The sequence below is a fragment of the Anguilla rostrata genome, chromosome 17, assembly GCF_018555375.3.
Source record: "Anguilla rostrata isolate EN2019 chromosome 17, ASM1855537v3, whole genome shotgun sequence".
Classification (NCBI taxonomy): domain Eukaryota; kingdom Metazoa; phylum Chordata; class Actinopteri; order Anguilliformes; family Anguillidae; genus Anguilla; species Anguilla rostrata.
Window position 1 is genome coordinate 6,469,261 of NC_057949.1, and position 14,771 is coordinate 6,484,031.

Below are 14,771 nucleotides of genomic sequence, written 5' to 3' on the forward strand. Positions count from 1 at the left end.
TTCTGGAAATCAACAAAGCAAGCAAAAATTTTGGCTTTGTTTTGGTTCACATATTTATCCACTAGGGTGTGCAGGGTGAAAATGTGGTCAGATGTTTTGGTAAAAATCCAATTTGACTTTTACTCAGGACATTGTGCTTAATAAGGAAGTCTATGATTCTTGTATTTAAAATACTGCAAAATGCCTTTCCCAGATTACTGTTAACACAAATGCCTTGGTAGTTGTTTGGGTCAAATTTATCTCCACTCCTGAAAATAGTTATGAGTCCTTGGTTCCAGATTTCAGGGAAATGACCCACACTCAGAACAAAATTGAACAGTTTTAGAATGGCTAACCTAAATTTGCTATCTGTGTGTTTCAGCATCTCATTTAAGATGCCCCATCTGCCCCACAGGCTTTTCTGTGTTGCAAGGCCTTCAATTTTTTCACAAGTTCTGATTCGGTAATTTTATAATCTAGAGGGTTCTGATTGTCTTTAACAATTTTTTCAAGGTTGTTCAGTTTTTCACATATTTGGTTTTGTTCTGGGTTCTTTATTGTCTTACTATATAATTGTTCAGAATAATTCTTCCATAGTTCTCCGTTTTGGATGGCCAACGCATCATGGTGTGGTTTGTTTAAAGATTTCCAGTTGTCCCAGAAGTTATTCAGCTTATACATAACAACCAGACTGGGTTTATCTCAGAGACAAACTCACGATAACATCAGACGATTGTTGCACATATTAAACCATATCCAACAGAACAATCTTGAAGCCTTCTTATTTAGTCTGGATGCTGAGAAGGCTTTTGATTCAGTGAGTTGGCCTTTCTTATATAAAGTTTTTTTTCTTCCAGTCCAGTTTTTTCTTCCAGTCCAGTTTTTCTTAACAGTTCTAAAATCAATGCACTACAAAATCCAGTCTAATGCAATTTCAGGGGAGGCACCACCATCAAAAACGAAAGCTTTTGGTTCTATAACTTTTATAGTTTCATAAAATGAATAAACTATGGTTAAATAATCGTTATGAATTGTTAATTTAGATGATAATATAACACCATCGTCACGTACTCAAATCATAAAATGAGCCAAGTATTTAGTCGCAGAGGGGTTTTGTAGGCTAATTTTATTCAATTGTCCTATTTATATATTTATTTAAATTATTATTATTATTATTCTTTATTCATATTATTATTCATCTTCTTGACTGTAATTCCTCATTTGTTGATTTTGCTGTTGGCTACCTTTTATTTTCAGCTTTGATTTGATCCATATTTTATAGTCATGTATTTCAATTTCTCTTTATTTGCCGCTGTTGATCATCTATGTATTCCAGTTTACAGTGAATCCAAGACACAATCATAGTTTTTATGTTTTTATTTTAGACATTAAAACAGAATAAAATATAAGAAACTACTTTAAGACAAAGCAAACAAAACTGAAAAATCCCATGTCAATACAAAATTCAACTGCTTTATCAATCAAAATGTGTAAATTATTACTATCAGATTAATAAAAACATTATTATACAACATTCTCAAGTGTCATCAGCAACTGTTTCTAAAAGGATTTTCTTTACTCACAAATACAACTGTCTGCCTCTGTCTCTTCCCTCTGATTGATGTCTGATCTCTAATGCATTTAATTATGTAGACTCAAAACAGAAGTTTCCATTAAGAATGGCGGGAACAAAATGTTTTAAAGTTATGTATGGGCAGAGATCAGTGCCAACAGAAAGTGAATTTGAATGGCATAACCTTTTGTGGTGCAATTATTTGAGCACATTGAAGTTGAATTTTTAAGTTGAAATGAAGAGTGCAATTTGAATGCATAAAGACCGAGTTCAATTTCAAACCATTACATTCAGTTTCAAATAGTGAAACACAAATTCAGTTTGAATACAAATTCCATTTTTAAGTGCAATAATTCAGCTTTAACATTACATATTTAAATAGTTGCAATTCAAACTGTTGCACTAATTTCTGCCCATAATGACCCATTCTAAATTACAGAAATATTTTTGGTCTGACTTTATGTCATCAATATAATAACAATATTTAACATTAAACAGATTTTTAAAAAATTTAAAAATAAAAAAAAAACAGTTCCTGCAAATGGCTTCCCATGGAGTCATTGCAGTTCTGCATACCATTGTTTACGTCTTATGCAGGTAAATCACACCACGTTCTGTATAGCAGAACAGGCTCAGATATAATGCTTCACTGGTAACTCTCTTGTTGGGAAGGGGTGGTATCGTCAATGAACTGCCAGAAAGAGAGAGAGAAATAAGAGCGAAAGAGAGTGAGAAACAGGAAAATGGACAGTTGCAGCTGTTCTTAATATTATCAGTAGCATATATATTTCTATGAATAGCACATGATTTTATTATATGATTGTAGGCTATTATTGCATTTATTTAACATTTGCAACCACAATGATATAATTCATAATTTCTGTCATATACCCTTTTATTATTAGTGATAACACAACAAGCAAAGCCAGTAGTTGTAGTTTTAAGGAAAATTTGTTTTACATTATTTGAAGTTACATCAGTTATAAACCATATATACTCTTCAATTCAATATGCAAAATATAAAATAATAACGTGCCATGTCGCATTTCATAGCCAAGGCGCTAGGCTTGTAACTCAGAGGTTTCAGGTTTGTGTGGGGCACTGCCATTTTACCCTTAATGGCATACTATGCAGGATTTCATAGCCTGTGTTTACAATCAAAGAAGTCTCCTCCTCCATCTTCAACCCCACCTACTCACGCCAGGTCAGTTACCCCGCTGAATGCAGCTAGCTGGATAGCTAGCGGTCACCGTGGGAAGAGCCACCGTGAATGACAGTTAGAAGGCAGATCCAGTTCTAGCTTAATTAATTCTATTACGTCTAACTTTATTGCTGGAACTTTACATTTAAAAATTTCAGACCCTTGCCAAAGCCCTTATTGTCGCCAGCTTCACACTGCCATTAAATGTTGCACACAGGTCCGACAGAAAACAAGTCAACTCTGCCTCACTTTTAATTCCCCTTGGCGAACTTCAGCTGATGCCACAGAGTAAAATCAATCAACTTTAGGGTCCTGTTCGCTGGTCTTTTTGCTTCGCTGTACCTGGACCTCTTTGCTAGCTAGCTCTGCAGCCACACACACCCCTCCCCACACAGAAAACAGGGTCACAGAAATGTGACAGACACATTTTAGAATAACAAATACAGGTAAAGGTGCACAAATTTGGTGAAAGTGAGTAACGACAGAGATCGCCAGTGCATCACAGATATGCTTTAGCCTGGTTCTTTGATAATATTTACAATTTTTCAGGTAAAAATCCCGCATAGTATGCCTTTAAGCACTTAGTGTGCACTGCTCCTGTTAATATGCAGCTGTATGAACTGTACGTAATCTGTGTAAGTCACCTAAATAAGTGCATTTGCTACATGTGTAAATGTAATGCATTTTGACCATCCTTCATGTACCTCTTTACTTCACTCTAGTGTGTTTCTTTTGCACCTATACATCGTGAACCAATGCACTTGTTGTACGTCGCTCTGGATAAGAGCGTCTGCTAAATGCCTGTAATGTAATGTAATGTAATGTAGAAGACATATGCAGGGGTATTTCATGAGACAGAGCACCTGTTTGTGCTGTGGTCCAGGGGTGTGCTAGATTTGGGGGATTACCTCGCGTGTGTTGACGTAGTCTGAGTTGCTGTTGTTGTCACTGTCCACATTATCAAGGGAGACCCCTGCAGATGCAGACAGCACACGGATAGGGTCAAATGAACAGCAGCACATCCATCGCACATCATAACATCCGTCACATCCATCACATCCGTCACACATCATAACATCCATCACACATCCATCACACATGTATCACAAATGTCACAAATCTTTGTCACATCGTCCATCGCGTTTGTTACACATCGTCACACATCCATCAACTCCGTCACATATCCATCACATTCATGACACATACATCATATTCGTTGCATCATCCATCACATCCGTCACAAATCCATTACACATCCATCACATCATCACATTTGTTACACATCATCACACATCCATCACACCTGTCACAATTCACCTTCACTGCAGCTAACAGCCCCACCAGCACCACAATTCAACATCATTCATCAATGAAAAAAATCCCCTTTTTGATGATTTGATGTGACACTAACTTTGCTCAGTGAGGTACTGCAAATTCATGTTTCTACAAGTATTCGAAATGTACCAACCTGGGGAAAGCTTATAGCACTCTCCACCAGCTTCCACGTTAATGTAGTTTTGACTGCTGCCGTCTGTGAATACACACACACAGGTATGAGAAAGAGAGACAGAGTGAGAGTGAGTGTGTGTGTTTGGTTTAGTATTGTCAAGTTTCATTGATGCATAATGAATTAAAGATGTTTTTTTCCACGTTCAGATACTGATGTTCAGATACTGTACACATTAAGTACATATGAATATGTTTAATTTGCTTGTTGTTTTCTGTTCTGCTTTCTCTTAATTTATGTATATTTTATGGTGCACTAAAAAAATAATAAAAAGAAAAGCTGGTAATGAGCTATAATTTAAAATAATAATAATTATTATTATATTTATATTTATATAGTTGATTGCTTACCAGAACGGTTATCATCCTCAGCCAAATTAACGTAATTACCGTGATCTAGAAAAGTTCAGACAAGTTCAAGTTTGGAATCTGTGACAATAACAAAAATATTTCTACAGCTATGACAAGGCATTTTAAGACATTACAGTAAAAACATTAATTTTTCATTACACACAAATTTGCAAGTGAATAAAATCATAGGCCAAACCAGCAACTCATTTCCCCTTAATAATAATAATAATAATAATAATAATAATAATAATAATAATAACTATTTTTATTATTAGGATTATTATTATTATTGTTATTGTTGTTGTTGTTGTTGTTGTTGTTGTTATTATTATTATTATTATCATTATTATTATTATTATTATTATTATTCTCTGCATGGACACCAGACTCTGCTAATGGATCCTCTTTACCTGAACTCTGCGTGGACATCAGGCTCTGCTGAGATCTACAATTGGACACAGCTACAGGCGGATCTGCCAACACCTCTCTGAAACACACAGAAACTATTATAGATATCATTTAGCACTGCCACTAACACACAAACACACACACACACAAATGTATACACATAGACACATACATACTTACCCCAACGTGCATATATACATGTCAGAGACAGAAAAACAGACAGACTGGCAGGCAGGCAGGCAGACAGGCAGGCAGACAGACAGACAGACAGACAGACAGACAGACAGACAGACAGACAGACAGACAGGCAGGCAGACAGACAGACAGACAGACAGGCAGACAGACAGACAGACAGGTACTCACATGTAGCCTTCTCCCTTCTCGTTGTACTCCTCGTCACTGTCAGGATTCTCATTGATGTAGTCGTCTGCGGAGAGTGAAAACGCGCTCATAAAGCCCATCGGAGGAGGTTTATTTGGTGGAAACTGTAACCACCATGACGCATTCAACTGCATTCATACTGCATCACGGTGGTCACAGGACAGCAACATGTCCCCAATGACCTTTTCTAATGACCTTCTGGTTTCAGGGCTTTTCGGGGGCTTGTGGTTTAACACCAAATAACTCCAAAGCAGCTTGCACAGTTACATTAAGGTTTAACAAGCTATACGGATCATTTTCTAGCGTTTATTCATAATTATAAACGTCAAAATATTATGTTCTTTCCTTGAGTGTAGAAGGCTTGGGCTGCAAGTACCATAAGAAATAGTCCCAACTGAAAATAAGATTTTAAATAATTTTAGGATACTTTTAAGAAATCAATGCACACACACACGCACACAAAACCTCTAGGGGCATAACATCACTGCACAAACTGCTTTGAAGTGACTTGAAGTGTCTTTTCTTGCTTTGGACCAAAAACTCTGGACTTTCCCCTGACATACCTGCCATTGTAAAGTTTAGTGGTGGTGAGAAACTTCTGTTAATGTCTCAAATATCCATTCATTGATCTACAAACCATGTGGGCCAACTGAAAATATTGATTATATTTAATACATGTTGCAATTGAAATGTGTAAATGCTTGCGAAGCAACTATACCCAAATTTCTTTAAAAAAAATTTTGTACTGTATGTTCTATATGCTATATGTATCGTATTGTTTTATACCAACACTGTGTTCGCTGCTACCTTGACCAGGTCTCTCTTGACAAAGAGATTTTGGATCTCAGTGAGACTTCTTGGTTAAATGAAGCTTTATAAAAAAATAATAATTATATGCTAAAACTGAAATAACATTTTTTTTTAAACAATTTTTTTAAAAACAGAAAACAACCTGAAAAAAAAATCTCTTTAAAGTCATAGTATTTATTTTCTTTGGTTCTTCATGTGTGATATAGTCTAACCATTTAAAAATGATTATTTTGATTGGGCAGAGTCTTTAATGTTCTGCTCTAGAGTTAGACTGTCCTGAATATTCTGCAATTATTTATCTATTGTGTCCAGCTCCAGCAAGATACTGTCTTTTGAAGTAACAATTCAGTCCATTTGAATTGAATCATGTTTTCAATCACTGTTACAGTTTTTTTGAAAAAGGAATACTTAATCGACAAATAGTTTTACTGTTATTACTGAACATTGGAAATTAGTTCAGAATCAGTTAGTAGAAAAGAGTTGCTTTTTTAAAAACTCTCATATAAATTTACCTGAAGTATGGGAACAAACACATAACAGACATGAATGATTGAATGTAAATAATTACCATCTTGAGAGGCAGGATTCGCATAGGTGGTAGGGCTTCCTCCTGTAAGTAATGTTTTTGATGTACATTTATCATTTCCAAATACCAATTAAAAGGCTCAGGGAAAAGGGTGTGATTAATTAAGCCCTTTAATGAAAAAGTGGCCAATCGAGAGAGAGAAAGTAGAGAGAAAGAGAGTGGTGTGTGAGAGATAGAAAGAGAGAGAGCGAGAGAGAGCAAAAAAACTTACCATCTACACGAGGAATGTGGGAAGAACAACGATGCATTTCGAGCATAGGAGAACTGAGAAACACAGGAACAGAGATCACATCATACTGCTATCATTTTGCCTGTCTTAGTGGCCCATGTTGTTATTGTATTTTCTTCTTATTACCTACATACTATGGCTGGGTGTTGCAAAGTGGGATCTAGTTAATGTGCAATTTAGCCAGTAAACCCAATCAAATATGTTTAAACATGTATCAGTTGTACCCTTTGAATGTAAGAAGTGTATAATTAACAATAATAAAAATAACAGAAACAGCAGAAGAATAATAACAAAAACAATGAATATTATTATTGTTATTATTAGTGTTAATATGTATATTAATATTAACATTAATGTTAATATTAATATTTTAACATTTGAGACTCCTTTGACAGAAGGAGAGCACAGCGAGTAAGAAAATGAGACCAAATTATGTGGCAAATATATAGATATGTGTCCTGCAGAAACCAGTGGGGGGGGGGGGGGATTCCACAGGTAATGTTCTGTAGTCCAGTCAGTGAGACCCAAAGAAGGTCAGAGAAGGTCAGAGGTCAGCTGTACACAGACTGTGCTGAACCAGAGATACACAGCTGTACCCAGACTGTGTCTGCAGAAACCCCAGTGGCACAGTGTGCTGAAGAGATACACAGGTAATGTTCTGTAGCACAGACTGTGCTGAACCAGAGATACACAGCTGTCACAGACTGTGCTGAACCAGAGATACACAGCCGTACCCAGACTGTTCTGAACCAGAGATACACAGCTGTGCACAGACTGTGCTGAACCAGAGATACACAGCTGTGCACAGACTGTGCTGAACCAGAGATACACAGCTGTGCACAGACTGTGCTGAACCAGAGATACACAGCCGTACCCAGACTGTGCTGAACCAGAGATACACAGCTGTACACAGACTGTGCTGAACCAGAGATACACAGCCGTCACAGACTGTGCGAACCAGAGATACAGCTGTACCAGACTGTGCTGAACCAGAGATACACAGCTGTACCAGACTGTGCTGAACCAGAGATACACAGCTGTACCAGACTGTGCTGAACCAGAGATACACAGCGTACACAGACTGTGCTGAACCAGAGATACACAGCTGTACCAGACTGTGCTGAACCAGAGATACACAGCCGTACACAGACTGTTCTGAACCAGAGATACACAGCTGTACACAGACTGTGCTGAACCAGAGATACACAGCTGTACACAGACTGTGCTGAACCAGAGATACACAGCTGTACACAGACTGTGCTGAACCAGAGGTACACAGCTGTACCCAGACTGTGCTGAACCAGAGATACACAGCTGTACCCAGACTGTGCTGAACCAGAGATACACAGCTGTACCCAGACTGTGCTGAACCAGAGATACACAGCTGTACCCAGACTGTGCTGAACCAGAGATACACAGCTGTACCCAGACTGTGCTGAACCAGAGATACACAGCTGTACTCAGACTGTGCTGAACCAGAGATACACAGCTGTACCCAGACTGTTCTGAACCAGAGATACACAGCTGCACTCAGACTGTGCTGAACCAGAGATACACAGCTGTCCACTGCTGACGAGATACCACTGTCGACTGCGAACCAGAGATACACAGCTGTACCAGACTGTGTCTGAACCAGAGATACACAGCTGTCACCAGACTGTGCTGAACCAGAGATACACAGCTGCCAGACGGGCTAAACCGATCACGCGACTAGATGGCTGAACCAGAGATACACAGCTGTACCCAGACTGTGCTGAACCAGATATACACAGCTGCGCTCAGACTGTGCTGAACCAGAGATACACAGCTGTACTCAGACTGTGCTGAACCAGAGATACACAGCTGTACTCAGACTGTGCTGAACCAGAGATACACAGCTGTACCCAGACTGTGCTGAACCAGAGACACACAGCTGCTCTCAGACTATGCTGAACCAGAGATACACAGCTGCTCTCACGCTGTGCTGGACCTTGGCAAGCTGGAGTGATGGCACTGACCTACCTGGCAAAAGGGAGGTGGGTGGAATTTCCTGAACTTCTGGTGGAGACAGGAAGAACCGTGCCTAAAATCACATGACCACACCCCTTTAATTCACAGATTCACATGTAAACCTTCTTATCTCTTCCTCCTCATCATCATCATCAACATCTTCATCTTCATAATCGTGATCATAATTACAATGCTCGCCATCATCATCATCATCCTCATAATCATGATAGCCATGATGATGATGATTATCATCATCTAATGGTTTATTACCAGTTCTTATATTTTCTCCAGTCTGGAAATCCAGAATGTCATTCTAACTTTGTCCACTTACTGCCAGATTCTTTTCAAGTGCAGGAGAGTAAACACAAGCCCATTGGCCCTCCAAAATGCCTGCTCCCAAATGCTGCTCCATGTATTCTGTGGGCTTTACCTACAGCACTTCACAGCTGGAGCTGACTGACTGCTGGTGCCATGGCAATGAATATCCTGGCAACAGAACCCTCCCTCTCTAGGTGACAATGCAACCAATCAGATGATGCCACCTATCAGAATTGCTCTACAGAACTCCAAACCACAGGGTGTCAGGGTTTGATTATAGACTGGGAGGGGACTTTTCTGATTTATAAAAGGAAAAAGATTTTTAGATAAGAAATACACATATTTACATGTAGGTCTCACAACTCTGAATCCATGGGGGTTGTGGTCCCTGCAGAAACAGGAAAATGTATAATAATAAAGTTGATACACAGCAAAAGGTTACACAATTTCTCTGATCATATGGAGTTGTATAATGTAGTATAATTGAAGATGGAGCTCTTACTGTATAAGGGGTTGCATAATGGAAGATGGAGCTCTTACTGTATAAGGGGTTATATAATGGAAGATGGAGCTCTTACTGTATAAGGGGTTATATAATGGAAGATGGAGCTCTTACTGTATAAGGGGTTATATAATGGAAGATGGAGCTCTTACTGTATAAGGGGTTATATAATTGAAGATGGAGCTCTTACTGTATAAGGGGTTATATAATGGAAGATGGAGCTCTTACTGTATAAGGGGTTATATAATGGAAGATGGAGCTCTTACTGTATAAGGGGTTATATAATGGAAGATGGAGCTCTTACTGTATAAGGGGTTGCATAATGGAAGATGGAGCTCTTACTGTATAAGGGGTTATATAATTGAAGATGGAGCTCTTACTGTATAAGGGGTTGCATAATGGAAGATGGAGCTCTTACTGTATAAGGGGTTATATAATGGAAGATGGAGCTCTTACTGTATAAGGGGTTGCATAATGGAAGATGGAGCTCTTACTGTATAAGGGGTTATATAATGGAAGATGGAGCCCTTACTGTATAAGGGGTTATATAATGGAAGATGGAGCCTTACTGTTGTATGTAGTCGTCGGTGAAGTGTTCTGGGATAGTCGCTGAGGAGACAGAAATCTATGTTCATTGATGGTGAAACACTTCACTCTGCTTTACTTCCTTTTTCCCCATCCCCCATTCCTGTTTTCATCCCTCCCCCAATCTTCTCCTTCTGAGTAACATAATCCTGTCTGATCACACTCTCTCTCACACACCTTTTCTTTCTATTTCGCAATATTCCTCTTTGCATTGTCATTGTTTATTATTATTATTATTATTATTATTATTATTATATCAACAGTAACAACAATAATAATGAAAATAACTTTTCAAAGTGTACAAAGCAATATACACAAAACATTTAGAATTAATAAATAAAACCAAATACATTGAATAAAATAAAAGACAAAACATTGAATTAAACAGTAATACATTTAAAACAGTTGCATAGTATTGAAAGAAAGTTCTCACTGTAAATAAATAGCATAAATAAAATGAATTCATGCTTACTGCGGTGTGCGGACCGCCTGCAGCCACCACACAGGCCAATCAGAAGCACCACAGATACAGCCAGGAGGATCCCACTCAGCAGAGATCCCAGAGCTGCAGCCTCCATCACTGCAGTCTGGACACTCACCAGGAGAAACATGGAGGTTAATAATAATAATAATAATAATAATAATAATAACAGCAACTACAACAATAACAACAACAACAGCAAAAACAATAATAATAATGATATAATAATAATAGTATCAATAAACATAATATAATAATAATAGTAACAATAAAAATAAACATAATAATAATAATAATAATAATAACAGCAAGAACAACAACAACAACAATAATAATAATAATAATAATAATAATTGTACAGCTCTTTTTTTTTGCTGGTGCACAAATCACTTGACACCACAAAAGAATATATAAAAAGAAATATAAACATTAAAAACTGAACAAAACATAAATACAGTAAAAATAGTTCAGGTTGAAAGCAAGTTTTTTTTTTTTTTTTAAGTGTCTTTAATCAACATCTAAAAGAAGACAGTCACTGATAAAAAAATGAGGCAAATTATTCCATTTGGCCCAATCTGTGAATGCCCTTTCTCCTCCTCTTGTAAAATCAGTGGCTGTGACAGTGAGGAGGTCTTTAGCTGAGGATTTATGAAGAGTGCTTAATGTAATACTGCATTAATGTATAGATGCACATACCCTAACCATTATCTGAGCTGAGGCAGACAGACACAGTCATCCTTGCCTGGCTTCAATTACCCGTTGTCACTGACATTTATGAATTGTCACTTTTCTGTTAATTATACGTGTATTATTCCAAGCACCTTGCACTGCAGTGCTATGGTTCCAGAGGCTGTGCATTTGAATGTATTAATTGTATAGCATTTATTTACACTTATCAACATAAATAAGTTTTATACTGTGCTGGTACTTCCTTGCTTGACTGCAGTTCTCTCACATTGCATGTGCCATAGGAAACAGGGGGTTTCTGGCCAGACGTGATATGCAATGATTATAGGAATATATTTCATATTGTAAAAACTTTTTTTCAAATATAACCCTTTCTAACTTTTTATAGGGGGCTACTGGATGCCTTTGAGCCTGGGTGGGGGTCTTTGGATCAGAAAAGCCCCTGCTTTAAACCATGAACACTCAAAAGTCCCTATAGCATTCACTGTAAAGCCGGCAGCTTGCCAGAATCTTCTAGAAGTATCAAATAGTTCCTTTATCACACACAGAAAATTTCCAATCAACACCTCAAATAATATTAATAAAACACGAGAAAGTGAACTATTCTTGTAAATCATTGTCACACTAAAAAGAGAACTTGATTTATTGATTTGATAGCCAAGAAAGTGCAAGAAAGATAACAGTTATTGTGAGGTGTGAGGTGAAAATGGTTAGGATCAGATTCATCTCATTAACCTGTAGAATCATTTTCTTGTTAAAATACAATGTTGGCCAATGGTTCCTCACTAAAATGTTTATTAGGGCAGAGATTTAGCCAACGGGGGTGAGGGTTGTCAGGTTTAAACACCCCTGTTTTCCCCACAAAATGATGACTGTGCTATGAGTATAATATGTGGAAGACACCTCCCCCCCGACAGAAGAGGATTACAGGAAAATTTAATTACCAGCCCTCACACCCCAATATCAATAATTTAGTTAAATTTGTTGGATCGGTTCAGAATTTTGAACACCCCAAAAATGACTTCCTGTCACAGGATTACACCACCGCTTGTGTCTGAAAAAGATACTTTAAATGTGTTTTTTCCTCTTTGTGGCTGAATTCAGTGTTGAATTGACAGGAAGTGGATTTCCTGTCGCTTGCAAAGAAACAAACCCCACGCCATCTCCCCACGGTACACCCTGAACCCCCTTCTGTCCCCATTAAAGCGAACATACAATCGTTTACACCAAAGAACAGGACACTGATCGCCCTGCTTCGATCGTGCCTTTCTTTAAACCTCCAAACGGTCAATACAGGGCCAGAAAGTGACCGCGGCATGAACCCCGGCGTGCTCGCGAGGTTCAAACGCCTCTGGTCACCCTTCGGTTCGAGCCCTGCGACTTGCAGCGTAAGGGTCGCCCTGTGGTTCGCCGCGCCAGACCACAAACAGTGGCCACGAGCGACAGGGCCAGGTGCTAATAGAGCACATTTGCTGACGGAACATCGTCGTAGATACAGGGGGGGCAGGTACCACAGAACACAAACCTGCTGAACTCTGCTTTTTGTGAGTTAATAAGGAGACCTAGATCGATCATTGCTTTACATCACTGTTGACAAATTCAAAAGAGAATCAGTACCTATTTTCTAGAATATACGTGTGCTGTATGTACGAAATTGGCCAAAATCTTTCTGAAGTAAAGGCTTGAATTCCTAATGCGTGATACCAAGAAGTCAAACAACTCACCAATTGTGCAGCTGTCCAGTTGCGAAGGTTACTCTCGACGTGCAGTTATACAAGCTTCGTAGAAAATACCCCAAAGGTTCTTGGTTAAAATGCAAAATCTCACAGCAAAAACTGTAAGCTGGCCCCAGGCGGCACGTAGGCGAAACTCCTCACCAACAGTCACACTCTGAGTTCCGCCATCTTAGGATGTTAGTCCCTCTGGCTTCTCTCCATCGGCCACACCTGTTACACTCGTTCTCCACTGCGCATTTCCATCCAATTTCTGTCTTTATTTCTTAGTTTTAATTTCTGCCTCTCTTTTTGTTCTTGTTGCTACCAGTGTCAGGTTCTACCTGGCCTCAATTATTACTTTAAAACTCAATTATTGACTTGCTCTGCCAGCGTTATATTCTCCAGAAGTATTGATATTCCCCGGCTAGATCTGGATATAATCTGTTAGTCTTTCGGGTGGCTTCTTTCCTCTCTCCTCCACTCAACTCCTAGAACATGGGTTCTGAACCCTCCCTCCCTCTCTCTCTCCGCTCCCTTACCTCACTCTCTTTTTCCCTTTGAGGTCACCAACTCAAACTTCTGACAAGGTGTATCTCGGTCATCAAACCTCTTCAGAAAAGAGTGCCCAAAACCATCCTGTCTCTATCTATGGAGTCACTTCTCACTCTAACAGCTCAACTGAGTATTTCAATGTGCTTTCTTGTACAAAATGGCAGTTTATCATGCCAATGATGTAATGGTGGAAGAGTAAAATGATGCTCCAGTGAGCCTTTCATGAATACACGCCCAATTTAAATATCCAATAAATGTGCACCAATAAAATTGCAAGTCAGGCATTTAAGCTGTGTGTTTTCATTACTCTTTGTCACTATTTGAGCAGGCTGAACGTTCTCAGTCCTTGCAGTTACGGCTCAGTTTTTCGGCGATCAGACCGAATTACCACACGGCACCACGTGTCAGCCGTGTGGGAAAGCCCCTCCCCCCCTCCGCGCCGCGGCAACGCCATGGCGAGAGGCTGGTTCACACATCCGCTGTGCGTGCCGTTCCCCCCCCACCCCCACCCTCACCCCCACCCCCAACCCCCCGGCAAACAGGAAACCAAACATGAAGACGGGAAACGAAGGGCCCTCCTTCGCTCCTTCAAAGAAAAACGAGTGACGAGTAAACGAAAAAGGCCTGGTAACGATGGAGTGATGGTGAGAGGAGTGCAGAGGAGGAGAGCGGTGGAGCGGGGGGTAGAGAGAGAAGGAGTGTAGCGGAGAGGGATTGGGAGGGAGGTAGAGAGAGAGAGGGAGTGTAGAGGATGAGAGTGATGGGGTGAGAGAGAGAGAGGGAGTGTAGAGGAGAGCGATGGGGTGGGGGGGTAGAGAGAGAGGGAGTGTAGAGGAGAGCGATGGGGAGGGGGGTAGAGAGAGAGGGAGTGTAGAGGAGAGTGATGGGGTGGGGGGTAGAGAGAGCGATTTTTGTGTG

At 39.4% G+C, this 14,771-nt stretch overlaps 1 protein-coding gene across 3 annotated transcripts; it reads right to left on the reverse strand.

The window, feature by feature from the left end:
- Window positions 1–1,341: 1,341 nt before the first annotated feature.
- On the reverse strand, window positions 1,342–14,217 carry LOC135243633 (uncharacterized). Of its 3 annotated transcripts, none has more exons than XM_064315604.1 (13): window positions 13,311–14,217; window positions 10,891–11,005; window positions 10,403–10,442; window positions 9,679–9,719; window positions 9,026–9,086; window positions 7,007–7,059; window positions 6,778–6,819; window positions 5,382–5,445; window positions 5,021–5,097; window positions 4,611–4,655; window positions 4,222–4,284; window positions 3,617–3,726; window positions 1,342–2,243 (listed from the first exon to the last, which is right to left on the reverse strand). In XM_064315604.1, the coding sequence occupies exons 2-12, from the start codon at window positions 10,994–10,996 to the stop codon at window positions 3,644–3,646; spliced, it is 675 nt and encodes a 224-aa protein (XP_064171674.1). In that variant the 5' UTR covers window positions 10,997–11,005; window positions 13,311–14,217; the 3' UTR covers window positions 1,342–2,243; window positions 3,617–3,643. The 3 variants fall into 3 exon arrangements, with proteins under 3 accessions (XP_064171674.1, XP_064171673.1, XP_064171672.1); XM_064315603.1 differs by having other exon boundaries at window positions 3,662–3,726; window positions 10,891–11,012; XM_064315602.1 differs by having other exon boundaries at window positions 3,662–3,726; window positions 13,311–14,216.
- Between the last annotated feature and the right edge of the window lie 554 nt (window positions 14,218–14,771).